This window comes from Apis cerana, linkage group LG4, assembly GCF_029169275.1.
Source record: "Apis cerana isolate GH-2021 linkage group LG4, AcerK_1.0, whole genome shotgun sequence".
Classification (NCBI taxonomy): Eukaryota; Metazoa; Arthropoda; class Insecta; order Hymenoptera; family Apidae; genus Apis; species Apis cerana.
In genome coordinates, this window is record NC_083855.1 from 4,504,312 (window position 1) to 4,524,566 (window position 20,255).

The 20,255-nt window shown below is 35.2% G+C and overlaps 1 protein-coding gene across 6 annotated transcripts in view; it reads left to right on the plus strand.

Moving 5' to 3' along the window:
• LOC107993584 (glutamate receptor ionotropic, kainate 2) overlaps positions 1–20,255 on the plus strand; it is a 142,248-nt gene that overhangs the window by 31,192 nt on the left and 90,801 nt on the right. For all 6 annotated transcript variants that reach the window (XR_009829471.1, XM_062073641.1, XM_062073642.1 and 3 more), the window contains exon 3: positions 7,406–7,567. Coding sequence is in view for 5 of the 6 variants with exons in the window: in XM_062073641.1 (XP_061929625.1) it covers positions 7,406–7,567 (162 nt within the window). In the remaining variant the exon portion in view is untranslated. The remainder of the gene's footprint in view (positions 1–7,405; positions 7,568–20,255) is intronic.

Here is a 20,255-nt window from a genome sequence, read left to right on the forward strand (position 1 = left end):
TTCGACCATTCTATTTTTGCCTCGACTAGGCTCTGCTCTTCTTCCATGCTATCCTCCTCCTCCTCTTTCCCTCGTTCTTATCTTCCTCGAGGGTCGTTTCACTCGATGGAATTCCAGTCTTGTCCGTGAAGGAGGCTTGCGACGAGAGTCTTCCCTATTTTTCACTCGGCGTTGCACAAAGAAAGAAGGCCAATAGGAATTTAAGGTTCACAATGCAGGCGAGGAGGTTGGAAAGGAGACACGATGCGCTCGCCTAATTCCTACATCCTGGCCACGTTTATAAGGGACACGTGGTGCTTTGATAAAAAAAAAAAAAAAGAAAAAGATTGGCAAAGAGTGGGTCAGCACTTGCGTTAGACCTCGTGTCACATTGTTTGTCGAGTGTGCCATTCAGTGATGTCGCATTTGTGTTAGTAGAATTTAATTCGTTCGTTACATTCATACACATTCAGATGTAAATTTTTTATTTGAAATTGTACAGAATATTAATATATTCTATAGAACATTTTCAGTGAATCGATTGGAAATTAAATTTCTATCGAAACAAACACATGAGTGTTTTTATAGAAAAATATCGAAGCTTATTCGATAAATCGACTCTTTCATCTTTATTGAATTACTGGTAATTCAATGAATAAATCTTAAAATTTTATGTACTAATTTTTCTATTTCTTTTCCAGAATTCTGTCCTAAAATCGTACGTCACGAATATATCAACGCTACGAATATATTTTCTAATCGCAATATTGATATTCAAAAGAAAAGAAATCGCGAAATTGCCAGGAACACATGAATTCTCGCGCAACAAGTTCTCGATTACCGAAAAACTTAGCCACGAGGCGGCATATATTTTCGACGATACACGCCACGCGAGATGACAATAATAATTCATGAGAGGATGTCCTAATTCGCAAAGTGTGTCGTCAGCGTTGCACGTCGGCCGAAACGATAGGAAAATTCACGATGTCTCACGGTTCGTTGGAAAACTGGCCCATTTATCGTCTAGTTGCACGATGGCCTCGAGGTTGGGAATCGAGATTCGAGAGTAATCCTGAGAATTATTGCGCGTTAGTGCACGTCACGTGCGTGCAGGTATTCCTAATCCACACGGATGTCAACTCGAATCAGAGATATATGTATATTTTTTTTTTCAAAATTGCCGACGAATCTGCGAAAATTCCTGTGAAATCGCATTTGAGAGATTTTTATCTGCGCGGGACACGTGTGTGTTCTTATGGGATTTATTTCAATATCGGGTTGATGCATTTGAGTGACCGACTTTGTAAAAAAATTTAGATTCTTTCGATATTTTATTTTTAATTTCAGCTCGAAATTAATCGATGGCAGAATAATTTAAACAGTTTATTTATTTTATGAATTATTGTTTTATTATTACGTGGTGAATTATGATTGTTATATGCGTAGGATTAACAATGATGAAAGCTGAGAAATAATTCCTTTAATTGCTTGCATTTCGTATTTTCACTTTTTCTTTTTTACTAATTATGGAGATTTTAATAATAACTGTGCATACATTATTGCCAACACTCGTACACACGTATCATTAATGTATCATCGAAGTTATTGCCTCAGATACAGGTGGCGATATTGTCGAATTGCCTCTATTCTTTCAATAATAATGAATCATGTTTTAATATCGAATTCGTGCATACGTTACAAAAGGAGTCTCACGTGTCATTAATATATCATTTAAAATTATAATTGTAGAGATATTGGCCATTATTAAATTGTTTTAATCTTTAATAATAATGAATTATTCGAAATATGAATGTCTAATGTAGATTTGTAAATTTCGTGAAATAAATATTACAAATAATATCAAGAAGAATTTTTGAGATTATATTAAACAAGTAATGTAAATTGGTGTAAAAAGGAATAATTTTGAGATAAAAGATTTATCGAAATTATATTTTCACACTTCATAAAAAATTAAAGTGTGAGTAATAAAAGTAAATCAAGAAACTTAATAACAATCACAAATAAATAATTTTCAATTTCTCGAAAATCGATACGAGACAATTCTCTTTAATGCAGGAATTATTTGAAATAGATTTTCCTTAATGAAAGGATCGCATGAACCGTGAAGTAGAATTTATCACGTGGCAAACTTTGCCAGTCAACAACTTATGAAAGCAACGGATATATCTTGGAGCTAGTGTAGCTCAGTTAGAGAGGGAGGAGATATTTTGCCCGAGCATCAAGAGGAGAGATCAAGGGGAATTTAATGTAAAAGTCTTTTCGAGTTCCACACGCATTTCCTGTAAACTCGCCCGAAAGTTTCGCTCCCCCGAGTTCTAGACTGAATTTTCAATGACGAGAAGATTTTTGCCGTTTCAATCTTCCTCACGAAAGATCACGAACTACCGGTCATTATCTGTAACGATGTACATTCCGAAACAATAGGATGGTCGATTTACATTTCAGAAATTTTCCATTGTTCTTTTCCCCTTTGTCTCGGTGTCTTTTTAATTTATTTGTTATTTTCTCTGAGTTATATCTCTCAAATCTTTCAAATTCATATCTGGTTTTACCTCGTGGCAGGATTATTTTGAATAAAAAATAACGAGTGATCCCTTTAATAATAAAGAGATTCGAAATAAAAAGATTCAAATTTATTTGAAAGGTAGATTTTCCATGAATAATTCAATTCTTGAAATAATCTTTTCTCAAAAGTGAAATAAGAAGTTTAATTTATTTTTATTATTGCCAATATTGTTTAAAAACAAAGCACAGCAAGTAAAATAATTTCACTCGAATAATATATAATATATATTATCTTATACAATGGCCGTTTTATATTTCATTCATCGAAGAATTTATTTCTACAATTTATTGAAGAATTTTATCTTCGTTCAAGATATTCGATAAAAAAAAAAAGAAGAGCACGAAAATATCTATCAATATCAACTCTGCTCAAATATAATTCACGGATAATCAACGGCGTTTCAATGAAATTCTGTATTTCAATGAAGTTCCTTTCTTCCATTCGATTATATCCGCCGGACGAGAAAATTTCCTTTTCCCTTTCGAATTAAAGTTAGACGGCAGGTATCGTTATTCCCAGAAATCTAATTACTTTGGCGCCCAAGTATATAAATACAGTGGATATTAGAAAAGTTGCAAAATTTTACACGAAACTTCCCCTTGATTACAATCCTTCACAGTTTCCTTCGTTCGTTTCATTATCGTTATTTTTTAAAGAAATATGATTAACCCGCCACATTGTTGCGTTCGTTAAGGAGAAAGAAAGATCAACGAGACGAACAAGGGAAAATTTTAAACAGCTTTTTAATCCAGAATTGTGTATTATGCTGTTTTATTTCTTGGATATATATCCGCGTACATAATACGAATTTTCTTCATATTTTTCTTCCATTTGTAACTTCTCTCATCGCATCACATGATATTTTCTAGATGAGATTGCATCGGATAATGAGAAATCCCCTTATTATCTAACTTACCTAACTTTGTGTTTCAGCTGTTGCCGAATAAATATAAGAAAACGAATTGCAAATTGATCGAGATTCGAGAATTGTGCGATCTAGGAAGGATGAAAAGTAAGACGATGATTGGACGATCTTTAAATCTTCGTTAAGAGGATCAGAGATTTAGTGCTGTTCGAGGGAATGTTATTAAATTGGCCGAATTCCTCGAGATATTTCTGATTTATCGTTGCGCTTTTGCATCCCTCGTTTTGTACCGTTCGTGGTTGCAAGGCTACAGAGGTAGAGATTAATTTACGGAAATTCCAAACCCTTATTCTGAATCCATAGGATTCGCGAAGATTACGTGGATACGATCGCAATGTAATAAAATTTTTAAAAATTGTAAGACACAATCTAATTAAATCGTGCACTATGATTTAGCGCTTAGAGACTTATGATGTGGATATTCACGAAGATGAAATTATAAGAAAGAAATTAAAGCAATGGAAAGTGAAATGGAAAAAATAAAATAATTACTTTATCATGATGTATGAAAATAAAATTTTCCACGAGTTTTCCTTCTATCAGGAATATATACTATAATTCTCGATTCTTCACAAAGAAATAAAAATATATTGTCCAAGGATCGATTGTTATTATTTATAATTAAATTTATACATGATTAATATTATTATATCGTTAATTATGCGATTTTGAAAAAAAATTGAAGCTGTGATTGAAGATCATAATAAATCGTATTGTTAGAATTTTTTTAAAATTTTAATCTACATCTGTGTAATCTACATTTCTACATCTTGCAAGAAGTTGAATAATAGAAGAGATTGAAATTTCGTTAAATCGAAATACATTCGATTGTGCGTAAAACTTTCACTGGAAGAATTTTAAATAGAAGAATCTTTTTAAATCAACGATACCTTCTAATGGATCGTAACATGAGATTAAAAAATTAAAATTCACGAAGGAGGATATGTAAATAAATCATAATGATGATATCTTTAATAATCACATGAAAAATATGATCTCTAATAATATCCAAGCGCCAAACAATTGCATCCAGCGATCAATCAAACCAATAATCCACGAGAAATCAAGATAATTCAATATTGAAAATTGGCTGGAAAGGATCGGCGCCAATGTTTTTCCCAGAAGGGCTGCTAAAGGTGTTCCATCCACTTTGGGGCCAATAACTCCCTGTGTGCCAATTCCCCGAGGAAACAATCCGGCCGACCACGCTGCTTTATTCCGAAGAAAAAGCCTTTTGCTCTACATTTAAGCGACGAATGATAAAAAACGGCTCAGTTAAGAGGATGGCTCTCTCGGGGATAAGGAAAGAAGAAACCGCTGAAAAAGAAAATCCTTCGATCCTCTCCCCCTTTCTCTCTCTCTCTCTCTAAGGGGTATTTATCGCCCCTTGTAGACGAAACAAGTTTACGCCTCGATGAGAAACAGGTCGAAGGATAAACGTCGAGTCTACGAAGGGGGTCGAGTTTATTCGTCGATAAATGGATTAGTCGAGCGACAAACGAAACAAAACTACGTGGAAGAGTTGGCGGCGCTTGAACGAGTTAAAGGGGGTCGAGAGAATGAAAAAGGAGGGATGGAGAGTGAAGCGATAGATCGCAGTGTTCTTTTTTCTTTCCGCGCCGGTTACTCGATTTCCACGACTTTTCTTTCGAGCAACGGCCATCGCGTTTCTATTCGCTTTCTTCCATATGCGTTTTTTTTTCTTTCCTTTTTTTAATATATCGCGAATATATTTTGAAAGAAGGATATTCTATTTCGGAAGAGGGAGACGAGGTAAAAAGTTTTTAGGGGAAAGGGAAAATTGTAAGGTGTAATAGTGGGGGAATAAATTATACAGCCCCGAGCAGAGTTGGAAGGAGTTTTTCCCTCGACGATATCCGTCCAAGGACGAACAAATTGAAGGTTTCAAAAGAAAATTGCAAAAGGAAAAATTGGAAAGAAGTTGTGTGATCCCTCCGGCAATAACCTCTAGGATGACCTCGATTTTTAATAGAGGTCATCCTCTCCTTAAGCCTGAGATAAAAGCCTGGGCAAAAAATAGAAATTTCTTTCACGAGGAACCAGGAGGATAGGCCAGAAGGACATCTGCAAGTCTCTTTGCTCGATTCATGATTCACCCTCCGGTCGTATATTCTTGCTCGAAGGGTAGTCGGACTCGTAGAAAGCGGATTCTGTGAAAATCCGCGCGGGCGCGTGTGTGCGTGACTCGAAGCCACGACACTGTTTGCGATACAGGGCTCAAATTAATGCTGGGAGGGATGAATGGGGTGCTGGTTGACTGGAAAAAGCGGTGAAAGCGGCGATATTCCGATTACTTACCCCCTGTTTTGTCAATGTCGTGTGGTTGCGGATTTTTCAGATAACGATCCCTGAAGAAACACCCTTGGAATGGCAATTGATAACTTCCCCGTTGCACTGGACACGGCTATTTTTCAAGGAACAAAGGGACGGGGATACCTCTCTACAACTACCGATTAATGCTCGTGTCCCGCCTAATTAATTATACGAACAGATAAAACGGGAACGAATGGCGAATGTCCCGGATTCTCGAGATCCTATAAATAACAGGGAAGGAGGGTAACGTAAAAGGGGTGGGTTTGGAAACGGCGCGAGGGATAAAATAGAGTTCATCTTTAAGAATTGTAACCATTCAAAAGGATCTAATCTTTTATGAATTATTTTTTGATATACTGGAAAATAGAAATAGGCAACTTGGGAGAGTTGAAAATATTGCTTCGTTTCCTCGTTACAAAGCTGGATCTATATATTATAAATCTCTGTGTATAAATCTATACATGTAGTGTATTTTTATGTCTCGAATAATTCCTAGAATTTTAGAATAATCATCAATTTTCGACAACAAATCCTCTCATCAAATCTAACCATCTTGATAAACAATTTCGTTCTTATAGGGAAACGAATCAAATTAAAATGCATCGATATTAAACATATCCCCTTTAAATATTTCTTCATCGAAAAAATTGAAAATTATTGTTGGATTTTCCCGTTCAAAAGACATTTTCAAAGAAGTCAGGTCGCCTCGATTTCTCTGTCGCGAGAATGTTGACAATAGAGAAATAAAATTTGAGATGTCTCTCGTCACCTGGAAATTCTGTTTTCATTCTGAGCAAGTTCGCCTTTGTTCGATCGGATTCTCGGAATCGAGTTCGACGCGTAAGACGCCAACCTTATTTCTCCTTATTTCCAAACTTCTCTGGCTGGCGTTAATTTCGTCGCTACACGGGAAAAAGGACGGAACAAGGCACGCGTTTGTTAGATTGTTAAACGAGTAGCTCGAAAAAAGCGAAATACGCGTGCATTTATATACACGTAAATCCTTGACACGGCCCTACATGCGGCCTGGCTCGGTTTGAAAGCATCGATCAGCAATTAACAAACGAGTTTGCCTCGCCTCTCGACCATCGAGAGAACTCGAAGAATCCATTAGGTGTACGATGGCCCCTCGGTATGCAAATTGACCGTGTCGAGTAATCGCATCGAAGCATCTTCCACTCTGCGGCCGTGTAAAAAATTGAATAATTGAAGGTGTAATAAATAAACGGGGATAAAAATCATGCGAAGATTTATTTCAGATATTGCATCTTCATCGAAGAGGTGGAAGAAATGGTGGATACATTTTTAGAGAATTGTTGTTTGGATTAGTATTTAGGGAGATAATTGATATTAGAGATGGGAAAGATCGTGCTTTGGATATGATGTACAGGAGAGCACTTGTCCTTGGTTGGTAAGGAATAAGCAGTTTAATAATAAGCGGTGTAAGCAGGTTTTTAAGTATATTAGCGCGAAAAGAGTGAATTTTGATCGGGAAATTTTCCGCAGCGATCGCGAAAATCATATTTAACCAAGCACTTGGGATCATCGTCTCTGATCTGTTTATCGTCGATTGGTTTCAGGTGCTATATTCACTCATGACCAAAAGGATAGCAGTACGGAATTGGCCTTCAAGTATGCCGTGTACAAGATCAACAAGGAGAGACTCATACTGCCGAAAACGACGCTGGAATACGACATACAATACGTGCCAAAAGATGACTCGTTTCACGCGTCGAAGAAGGGTGAGTGATGATTCATCTCCATTTGCATTAAGAGTTGGAGAAAATTTGATATAAATCAAAACGTATATCTATTGAAAAAAATAGAATATTTCCATTTAGCAATTATTATTATTTATATTTATTTTTATTTACGATAATGTATAACTTTAATATATTTATACGAAGAAACGTTTATTCATAAAATTCGGAAAAGTATTTATATCTGTTTTCTCCAATATAATTTTTCTTGTTGATTTTTTTTTTAAGTATATTCAAATTTAATATCGATTCGTCCATTGCTGTTTATCATATTAATTAAACATATAATTTAAAATGCTGAAGGAAGATGAGGTAGAGACGAGGTATTAAAATCTACCTGAAAATACTTTCTTAACGTCAGATGAGCTAATAAAGAATGGATCACGATAGCATTATACTATAACCTGATCAGAGATAATGGCTTTACTCATGGCATTATTAGAGCCTCCCTTTCAGCCTCGATTCTCAAATACACGTTATCAGTTAGCCTAGTCTGGTTTAGCTTATAATATCATTTACGTGAAAATTTTATCTTCTCGACAATTTCTTCTTTTTTTAAACCGTTGCTCATGATCGTGCAATTTCTTCAGAATTGAAGATGACACAAGTACGATACCGTTAAAAAATCAACAAATTTGTTTTTATTCGAAAACAGTTCGATATAACCCGATTTCTCAAGACTACCCGCCTTCGAAATAAGCTTATCGAGGCGCTGTATCGCATCGAAAATTGAAAGACGTACAATCCTATTTCACGTATTTATAGCTGATCGACACGCGTCTTGCTTTACGACGTCGTAAGTCCCTTTCGCTTCTTCCCGAACCGAGCAGATGTTGCTCGTGATTTTTTATTTTATTCGACAACGTAACTGGCAACGTATCAATAGAGAAAGGCGATAAAACTTCGTGATTCGCGTGAATGGGCTTTTAGAAAGATCCATGGCGAAATTCATTATTTACCCGGTAATCCGTCAGCTGTGCCGTTTTCATCGTGTGCTGCGCTGTCCCTCGCGTAAACCCAGTCCCCGTGGAAAATCAGATCAATGGATTTACTCTTTTTCTTTCTACCGGATCGTCCATCGTAAACGGATGATCGGGTTCTCGGGATCGATGTGCCCTGTCCACTTTCGATTCGATTCCCTTTCGACAAGAATAGATTTTTTTTTTCGAATTTCCTTTCCTGCAATGCGTTGTTATGCTTTTCTTCTTCTTCTTTGCACCTTTTTTTTGAAACATACATCCAGAGAATAGTCCAAATAAATTTCAATTATGTCTTTTTTTTATTTTTTTTTTTATGCAATGTATATTTTCTTTTTTCCAAATTCTTCAGTGACTTTTATTCCTCCATTGATATAAAAAAACAATCCTTCGAAATATCCTTCGAAAAGAAAATTGATCGATAATAAGGATTATTAATAAGGGAATGAATGTGAATATTTACGATGAAACAATTATTTGTTCTTATAAGATTAAAAATCCTTGACAATGCCGTTCGAACCTGTTTAGTCAGCCAAACTTCTGATTTATGATTATCTCTACAAGGTTGTTGGTTCAGTGGCTACAAGCCAGCAGATACTTGTTCGATTTTAGCCATTTCTTTATGGCCGTGACTTTTCTCTCGACGATGACTCTTCTATAACCCTTACTCCCCGATAATACAGATTCTTATCACTCTTCAGATAAAGAAAAAAAAATTCAACGTTCCGTTATTTCCGTCACCGATCAAGATAAAGATATCCTCTTCGAATCTCACTCTCAATTTCCAACTTGAAAATATTGAACAAACTTCTTCAATTCTAGAAGATATCTTATCGATTTTCGATTTTCATTGTAATAAATTATTCATTATCATTTGTCAATTTGAAAGAATTCAATATTATTATATCATCAAAAATCGCCTTAATAGAAATACATTCCCTTCAACGTCTCTCAATTCCCTTTTCAACCCCAAATCATCTCGATATCTCACATTGGTACATTATCGTATCTTATCGTTCTTCACTTCGGAAAAAGAAACTCAAGGAAACGCGATTTCACCAGATTGTCCTCGATAAAAAAAAATAAGAGAGATTCCCTTTAACCCCTCGACTCCTATCAACTCCTATCAACGCTCGCAAACGAGGTTAAACCCGACTCGTGCGAGAAATCTCTCGAAACGAAACGGTGTCATATTCAAAGTTATTGTCCTGAGATATTCGCCCAGCAGTTTGGTTCCCCATTCACGTTCATCCTCCTTCTATTCCTTCCGTTTACAAGGCCTATCATCCTCTCTTTAAACGGAGGCAAGAAAAGAGAAGGCTGTCGGCGAAGATAGCGTGTTTTCCATAGAGGCGGTTGCAAGGGTCTCGAGAACAAGCGAACAACATTGTTGCCACAGCGCGGTTGTATGCATGCAAATGCGAGCATCCGCATGGCCAGAGATGAAGCTCGTGCAGAACCGTTTGTTTCGCATAAACGTTATCTGCCCTCGGCCGTCGGGCATTTTTACATTTTTACGGTTATACGCATACGTGCAGGATGATACGTGCAGGTGGCCGGTTATCGGCCCAAGAGTCGATAACTGAAACTTGTGGATTTCGATGCTGACTTGGTTTATTACAAAAATCGGTGCTACGGGATTTTAAGATGAGTTTTACTATTCTCAGCTTGTATTTCTCATTGAACAATTATTTTACGGGAGAAAGTATTGTTAAAAAGAAGTGGAAAGAAATTGTGAAACACGAAGATGATTATACAAAGATATTATCTTACAAATCATCTATACTTATTCAACAAACGAGAAATAATAGTGAACTGTTGCTGTAGAGTCTTGATCTTCTGACTTTAAAATTGACAGATTCAAAAATTCAAACAACTGACACTTTCCATTTTCGATTCTACGACAGTTATCATATTCTCAAAATTAATCTCAAAATACAACCCGTTGAAAGTTTCTTCCAGCAATATTTCATCGTGAATTTGAAACTGGGACTTTCTCGAACTATTATTCCTCACTTCCAAGATCTCGATTGTAGAATTTTCTAATTTCTACGGATTGTAAAGTCTGTGCTGCCTAATGAGGAACACGATACGTTGAATGATGGATCGGGTAAAAGAAAACGGAACTCGGTACAACGTCACGTCTTGTCACGTGTTCAAGAGCACCTCTTGAAGTCTCTGTTCTCGATGCCTCGAACGAATAAAGACCCTCCACGATTTCTTCTCCATCTTCGATCTTCCGCACGGAGCCTGTGAACATATATTCTCAAACGGAACTCGATTGTGAGCCTTTTTAGCTACCTCATGTGAATAATCGATTTTAAATTGTTGTTGCGACATGATATTCTCTGCGAAAAATTGATGAATGTGTGGCTATTGATTCTACGAATTTCTATTGCGGTCGCGTAATAAAAATGATTATAATAAAATAAAATGATTATATATTTGAATTTTAAATGTATTTGGTAAAAACGAAAAGATTGAAGTTCGAGGATGGATAATTTTTCGTAATAATATTTCATAACTAAGAAATAAAAAAATTATATTAGTCCAAAAATAGAAGAGTCGAGACTCTTGTTCCATCAGTTTTCGACCGATTCTAACAAAGTTATGGAACTTGAAAAGTTTGACGATTTTTCAAACTTTTAAATTCGATGATCAGATACTGTATATAAGAAGGAATGAAGATTGAGTGAATGTTGTGTGCAGAATTGTCAGAAAAATTCCTGTGTCTGGAAAAAGTAGGAGAAAATAGTACTGTTAGTGAACTAGTTATTGGATCCCATCTGTTATTTGTTCCCCGATATCCATTTGCTAACATTATATAAGTTATGACATCGCTAGTTTATCACTACTTTTTCCCTTTCTTTCCATAAAGGCAATTTTTCCCTAACAACTCTAATTATGTAATTTTCGATTCACGAAATTATAACGATTGAATTCTTTTTCTATTAATTTTCCCATTTGGAGAACATTTCTGTATTCCATCCACAGAGATCACCAGAATTATCGAGTTTCTTCATTCTTCTATTTACGTTTGAAAATTATTTAGAATATTCTTCTTTGTTCTTCCATCGATCATTGCTATCATATAAGTTAAATAAATAATGCACTCAATTTTCTGACAGATATAATTTTCTGGCAATTCTGGCGATATAAATTTTATAATTTTTTTATATTCCGTTCTTCCATTTATATTTTGAGATTTTTTTACAAAAAGCAACTTGAGATGATCAAAAGAATAAAATTCCACAATCGTCGAATTTTTGTATTTACCCTTTCATCGAACGGGTAAGTAAAGTTTTTATTTTCACGTTTTTCTTTCCCTTATCGAAGATACGGAATTTTCCCACTGTTTGTCCGTAGGCAAGGGTATTTCGAAAATCCAGCAGCCGCGGCACAGCGAAATCTGCGAATAATGGAGCCTACTAGCTAGTCTCAAAGGTTTTGAGGTGGAGATTAAACCGAGCATATCCGCCGATCGTATTTCAGACCCAGGTCAACGACGTGCAGCCGCTGCTCTTTTCGCGATTTAAGCTTCGTTCTTGGGCAGCATCTGCGCCCACAATTTCTGCTACCCCCGCCTTTATATTCCGCTTCGTAATTCTTTATAATACACGGTGGCCAATCGAAAGTCAGCATTTAGATTTCGTGCCGTTTGATCCGTTTTTCAATAATTTATCAAATGTTTCATACGCGAGAGTAATATTAATAGAAACGTTCGAAAGAAAAGGGTACAAAGAATATAAGAAGATTATTAAAGAAAGAAAAATAGGATCAAAATAAGTGGCGCTTCGACAAGCGTTCTCCACGCTACTTGTTCTACGCGATTATCTTTGCGATCATATCCACGACACGGAAAGGAGAAGATCGTTGAAAGAAAGTTTTTTCGTTTCCTCGAAATTTTATCCTTTTATTAAAACGCGAAACCGCAACAACGACAACTGCTACCTATCGCTTTTCCTCGGGTTTCGTTTTCTTTTATATCATCCGCGAGTTTCACGTTGACACCAAAAATAAAAGATGATCATTTTCTTCTTCAAAAATTTTCGATCTTTTTTTTCTTCAAGATTTATCTGCAATTTTCATTCGAATTTTCATATGGAAATATTATTTAATTCATATAATGATGTTTATTATTTAATAATTTAAGATTTCGTTTTAAAATTTCCTCCATGAAATTAATTTGTACTCGTAAAAAAATATTTTTGGTTTCTTATGAATAACTTGTACTGTTCCATGATATTAAATCATTATAAAATTGTCTCTTGACAAATTTTATTCGATTTGAATTCGTAAATTTGATATATAATTGGATTCTCTCACCAATTGTTGTTCGACTTTCGTTTCCTACTATGTGCATTTCTAGAAGTTTATTTCACTGGACGTGGAGGAAGAAAAAATAAGTAGGAGGATAAAAGTTGGGGAATAGGTACAATAGAGAAAAGAAACAGAGATTCGCTCTTTGTAGAAAATTCACACGAGCGAATTTCTTTACACACCGATTCGCGCAAAGTAACATCTTTCTCCTACATCATAATTTTTAATTAACTAATTTTAATCATCATTCTCAACATCACATTAAATTCTCAAATAACCGCACACATTCTATTATCTGAATTCTAAATTTTAAACACTTCCTTTCTATATTCCTTTTTGGAATTAAAATTAATCTTAAAGAATTTGATTCGCGTGCCAATCTGAACTGTTTTATTTTAAAAGAAATTCCAATAATTGAAAGAAACGACAGAAAGAAATTTCAGAAGAGTGCATCGTGTCCCATTAAAACAGATGTCGCAGAAAGCATTGATATAAACGGCCGAAAAGACGATTCTCAGACGGTGTGGTATTGATTTCACGAACAGATTTAACGCACAATTACTTTGATTGAATGAGGTTGGCCCAGAGAATTGGCGACATCAAAGGACAAACCGGCACTCGCCACCTCGTTAAGGGAAGTTGAAAGGAGAACCAGCAAGGGATGGACACGTCCAGAACGAAAAGAGCTCCCTATGTACCTGTGTGCCACGCTTTGTTATCTGCTTCCAGTATTTCTTGCGCTTGGAACGTTCTGCTCATTTGTCGGCTAAATAGTGTTCTATGGTCGAATTAAGCGTTGCGAGAAAATTGCTATCGCGTAATCCTTTTTGAAATTAGCACCATTTGCGGTAGAAAGAATCATTTCGATATATCGTTCTTAGAGAATCGAGAGATACGAGCTTTTGTCATACTGGAAGAAGAGATTTTAATTTCTTAAACCTCGATTTCTTAAACCTCAAAGTTCCTCGAGACGATTATACATTCACGTTTTCCTCCTCCCTTTTTGTTTGGCAAACATCTGGAAATATTTCTGAGTATTCTATTACCTCGAGCCCTTCATATCCTAAGAAGATTTCTTGGCATCGCTTATGCTACATAAGTTATAGTATAATTATGCATTAAATTATGTATAATTCGAGCTTTTCCTTTTACAACCCAAGGATTCAATCCAGTAAAAAATTTCGCGCATATCCTGCGTCATCGTTCAATCCTAAGTTGATCCTCGTCGATGGCAATGACCTGTTACGTGAATAATATCGAGCATTGATTTTTTAGTCGATTTTCGAACTCGTTTAAATCGAGCTGGTCTCGAGCTTTTTCTTTTTTTTCTCTTTTTTTTTTTTTTTTTGAATTTTCGTCACCGTGGAAATTTATTGGCTACATGGAAATTGGAGAGAATACGTTGGAAAACTTGAACTCGCGACATACTTTCATGAAATACAGAGGATTGACAAAGAAAGACAAAATAAAGATGGCCAAATGCCAGATATATAACGATTTTTTAAATATCGAATTTGGAAGATTGCGAAGTGTATGAATCAATGGGAATTTCAGTATGAAAGTACTTTTTACAGTAGAATAAATTAATATTGGTCAGGCGCGAGAATATAAAAATAATATAAACTGCGTGGCTGAACAAATTGTGATTTTTGAGAAATCGAATTTCTTGCAATACTCTTGAGAGTTGTTTTATTCCATTAAAAAAAAAGAAAAGCTCGAATCTCGATCAACCCTCAGCGGGTTGAAACACGGGGTGAACGTTCGTCGATGCGAACGACGTTTGTATAGCACCGGTTTGTTAAGAAGATTAACTTCTTTTACTTTTATTGTCCAACATTTCCAAGGGGAAACTTTTCAAACAAAAGTCGTGAATAAATTCAAATTCGACTTTGATATCTTCTTTCTTTTCCCCTTTTACATTTTTCATGGTTACAAAGATCTTCTTATTACCTTACGAGGAAATTCTAATTCTAAAGAAAGTATACGCGTATGTAGCGTGAAATGAGTTATACACGGAGCAAAAGTAAAAAGTCTTGCTTTGAAAGGATAATTTTATGCCACAACTTTTAATAGAAATTAAATTGTCGAATTAAACGTTTCTATTAAAATTAATCCATTAAAATGATACTTCTTTCTAAAAAAAAAATATCTCCACAAGTTTTTAGTCTCCACAAGTACAAAGTTTCGTTAATCAAAGTAAAGTATAACGATCGAAACTTATTTATTTTTATAAACAATTCAATTACATATAAGATACACTTTCTTATCAATCTTTCGAAGCATCATTCGGGAAATAAATAACACGACCGCGTGGTACAGGTGCGATGCATTTCCGCTTGCATGTAGTTTCCGGGGCATGCATCAGTTTGTGGAGAGAGAAAAAGAGAGAGAGACGAGGAATTAGATTTTTCTTCTCGATCCGTTTTGAATGTGACTGACCAATTCTTGGCGACCAGATAGATCGATGCCTACGCCATTTAATTGCCGCGCCCCTTAATCACCCCTCCCTCTTCTCAAGCTCTCGGCAGTGGCTTGGACCTGTCGCCGATGATGTAATTACCAGGGCGAGCGGTTAAAGGCAAATTAACCGGAAGTTTATCCCTCGGCCCTTCGAGTTAATTAACTGGGAATGAATTAAGAGATGGCCGGGTGGATTTGTGCCTTCAGAAAAATAAATCAACTGTGAGAGGGTTTGGTGCGTGCGTGGAGAGTGGGAGGGAGGAGAGGCGCCCCCTCCAACAAGTATTATCGGACGATTTTAATGGAATTTCGGGATAAATGGAGGATAAAAGTTATTCAATTCGTGTTCATTTATTTCTACGTGATTCATGGATTTTGATATTATTCGAAAAGTAATCCACTCGATGCGAGTTCTGATGAAAAGCAATATGAATATTTAGTGATGAGTTCCGAATAAGAGTAAATTGCTAAAAAATAAATAAATAAATAGCGAAATATTTAATTTTTAAACGATAATGGTAAAAAGATAGTAAATTGATGAAGATTGATTAATAATAATAAGAAAATATCAAAATACAAATTAGTCTGTAATCAATATTTTGAAATTATTATTTTTTTTTTTTTATAAATAATCGTTCACGAGGTATATTTACAGAAAAAACAATCATGCTTTCTCTCGAAACAATCACGTCGGATTGGTTAATTTCATTTTCAAACACTGCTCTTTGCTTATATATCGTAAACGCGAACCTTTCTACAGACTCGTGCCATAATCCAAACACAGCAGTACTCCACTCTCCAGTCAACCACTTATACTACTACAAGAGAAGTTACTTTACAAATGGATACTTCTCAACTTCTCAAGATCAGTTCAAAATCTTTCTCTAATATCATCACGTTCAAGCAAGATACTTTCACACGTTCTTAATCAGCCGAAAAGAAACTTGCAATGAAATCAATGCCAATAGCAACATCGGGGAGACAATAAGATTCGAGATTTAATTAAAAACTTTAATTAAAATCCCAATCCCTCCCGATTCAACTATCCAAAGAATTCCCTATCCTATTATAAAATATCAAGCGGATCGTTTATATGGAATTTCGGCACGCATTTCGAGGAGAATTTCGAAAATATCAGCGGGATGAATGAATTTTGTAAAATTAACACGATGGACATCGAAGATTAATCTTTCGCAGCAATCGTCCGAAATAAAATTTGTTGTTAGATGCAAGAGCAAAAAATTCATTATTGAAGAAAGAATACGCTAAACTCTAAGGCACGAAGGTTCAAATACGAGAGAATAGGAACGATTGAATCAACGATTCAAAGTAACCGAGAATAGTGTTGCGTTTTCCATTTTGCAGCGAGAGCAATGGCTATCTTCCTGCTTTTAAACCGGCGTTAATATTAAAGTCTCTTTTCAAAAGTCTGGTATCGCCGCTCTTCGCCAAAGAGTTTTCATCTCGTGAGTAATTTCATCTGTGTTTCCTTAATATAGGCACGTTATATAAGTTAGTTCAACGTGAGAAGATCCGGGGCGAAGCAGATAGGTACTTAACGTGGAAATAGAATAAGATTGCTCTTTTTGCAAGAACAGAAAAGATTCGAAAATTGTAGCATCGTTTTCTTTTCGGCAATTATTATTATTTATCGCCTATCTGTTATGGAAATCTATTAAATTCGTATTCATATTTCAGTTACGTGTTTCAACACGCGTATTATATATATCATTTTGCGAAGAATAAGGATTATTTGTTGAAAAGAAAGAGTGGAAAGGATCGAAAAAGGAAAAGCACGGAAATGTACCTACTTGGAATGTAAGAAGGATCCTTTATTTCGAACCGGTGTTCGAATTCCCCTTATCTTGTCACGTACAAATACTTGACTTGCCAACCAGGTTCGTTAAACTTCTCGCCAAACTCTCTTCCCCTCAACAACGATCAACAGACTTCCTATATCTTCGCTGCAAACTTTTCCACAATATCTACACGATTATCTTGGAGCCATCACCCCATCGTTTTATACCTTTTTCTCTCGCCAACTTCATTGTTTCTTATTTCTTCTTATCCCAACAACAGTTACGTGTGTGTGTGTATATATATATATATATCACTACAATTCGTCGAATCGAGAAACGAGCAATACATTTTATCGATCGTTATCTCTCTCTTTCGAATGAGATTTCTTATCCTCGGCCAACAACTCTCCATCCTCGTCGCATGCGTTATCTTGCCAATCTTTCGCTCGTCTTCGTCCGTCCCTTTATTTTTCCTCGAATTTTTCTCGCGTCGTGGCAGAGGAAAATCGTCGTCTCAAAGGATACGCTAATGGAACGGATATTAAAAAATAAACGGGACGTGGCTGGCACGGAAATGAAAACAGCCGCGAATTCGAGTTTCGCCTCTCGCCAACCATCCACCCACGATTACATTGCGATTAAATAGCAAATTAAGTTTGGTGATGGAACGAATCGAGTTACGGAATGCCGTCTTCTAGCATTTTTTTTAAATATTTCTCTTTCAATCCTGCCGGTGAATTTGGAATTGGAAATTTTACTCTCGAAGATGAAAGAGAAATCTCTATATATATAAATCTCTATATGATATTTTATCATTGGGATTATCTTGATATAATTGCTCCAACTGTTGTATTAATAACTCGTAAACTTGGAGCGTAAATCGTGGAGCGAAATGTTTATAGATAGAGAGATTTATCTGAGTACCTTGGAAATTATTGATGGCATTGGATAATATTAATGGATCCATTAGATATAGATATTATATTTTAATGTTATTGATGGAATAATTGGATAATAGAAAAAAACTGAATAATTCGATATAAGAAAATATTTAAAATAATTGCTAAATAATTCTTTTGCCACGAATAATTATTAATCGTTTCTTTTATAAAAAAATAAAAAACTTGATTTTCATATATCCTCTATCAAATGCTGTATCCTTTCAATTTTTATTCGAAATATCTCTCAATATATCATCAATTTCCTGTCATATTATTTAAGTAAATCGATTTAAATAAAGCACTCTGTACATATAGTTATATATATTACAGTCGCACTTAAACTCTACGTTGAAACGATAAAGTTTGATTAGAAAACAAAAAAGAAAATAATTCAAATATAACGAGCACGATAGCAACGCAAATGTGAGCCGATAATGAACCACCGAAATACCATTATCCCGTCTGTAGAGAATTCATTATCCCTTAGCTTCCGCACCCACCGATCTTTTCCTCCCTATATAATCGAGGGATACGAGAGGGGAGAGCTTCATAAATCCCAACTATCGTTGTCGTAATTTTTATAGCATAATCATGGGTTGCGAACAAACATCCTCGACGAGGCATTCCACGAGATAATGCGTTGCCAAGCAGAAAAATGATGACAGATACCGGTTCGATTTATTACCAAGGCGCGCCATATCGAACAATTCTACTACTATCGTAAGTAGATAAGCTTCCTTATAGTCAGACGTCTAAATATTGAATTGTTTCTAACTTCGTCGAAGGGAAGTTTCGTTTCGAAAGGATTGTTCTTCACGTTTTTTCTTAAACGTATCTCTTCCGAGATATTTTTAATCAAAGTTCATCACTTTTGTTTATTAATGTTGCTCAACTTTTTTCGAAAGATTTTGCGATAAGTTTGATAAAAACTTTTTTTGAATATGTGAAATAAATAGGTTTCAATATCGAAAGATTAAATTGGATTGAATTAAAATAGATTCAACTTTGTATCTTACGAATATTTTGATAAAAATAGTGTGTTTAAAATAAATTTTCTTCGTTATCTCTCTGTCCATATTAAACTTCATTCAGTAAACTAATTTCTCACGTTTCCAATGATTAATTTTAAGTATATTTTTGTAAATTGATCGATCAATTTTAACAGAATTAAATTCTCCAAACTCGTATTATACCCATGCCTTTTGAAATCATAGAATTCGAATCATAGAATATCGTTAAACGTCTCTTCTAACGGATCATTCACTTGTAATGCATCAGCTCGGATACATAAACCCAGGTTTGTTTGAGGTTTGAAAGGTACAATCGCAATTGGCTAAGTTATAGTTTCAATAATACCCAAATTGTAACAAAACCTTGGAATCGCTAGATAACAAACAAATTACCTCATTTTGTCATCTCATGCTTTGTGCATCGTGATCCAAAGACCGAGAATGATTTTACAAACACCTGGATCTCACGAGCCAGTGTAACGTTAATTTGATAATAACGAGACTCTTGGATTACATCGGTAATCCAAGATAAGTAACGTTACAGTATTTAGTTAGCAAAGTGTTTGAGCTGAGGATAGTACGTTCTTAGAAGTGTTCAAATATTATTATTAATACGATCTTAGAAAATTATTTTTTGTTCTAGGAGAATATAAAAATATTCGAGAAATAAATAAAATTTCATTTATATTTTTTAATTGTTTTTCCATTCTTAAAAAAAAAAAAGAAAAATTAATATATATCGATGCCCTGGCATAAACGAGAGAGATCGAGTATCGTCATTATCGATAATAATCGACATTCCTACTGTCCATGGAACAATTTCCAACAGCCATAAACGAATACCACGATCATGCGTTCAGCTTAGCGAGTCGTTAACGCCACATTAACGTCGCTCTTCGCTCATCTACGTGCCCGCGATCTTAATGAGACCTGCTCACCTAACAAGTTTCACTGTTTAATGGTTCGTCGAATGTGGCCTGGAAATTACTAACAGATGGTCAATCTGATTTTCGAGTTTCCAATCGAATGGAGCAATCGATTAAGAAATACAGTTTTATCCATTTATTTTTATTTTAATTCTAAAACAGGTAGAAGATGTTTGGGAAATTTTGATATGATGGTTTATTTATTGATTTTTATTTTGAGAAAGAAAAATTTCAAGA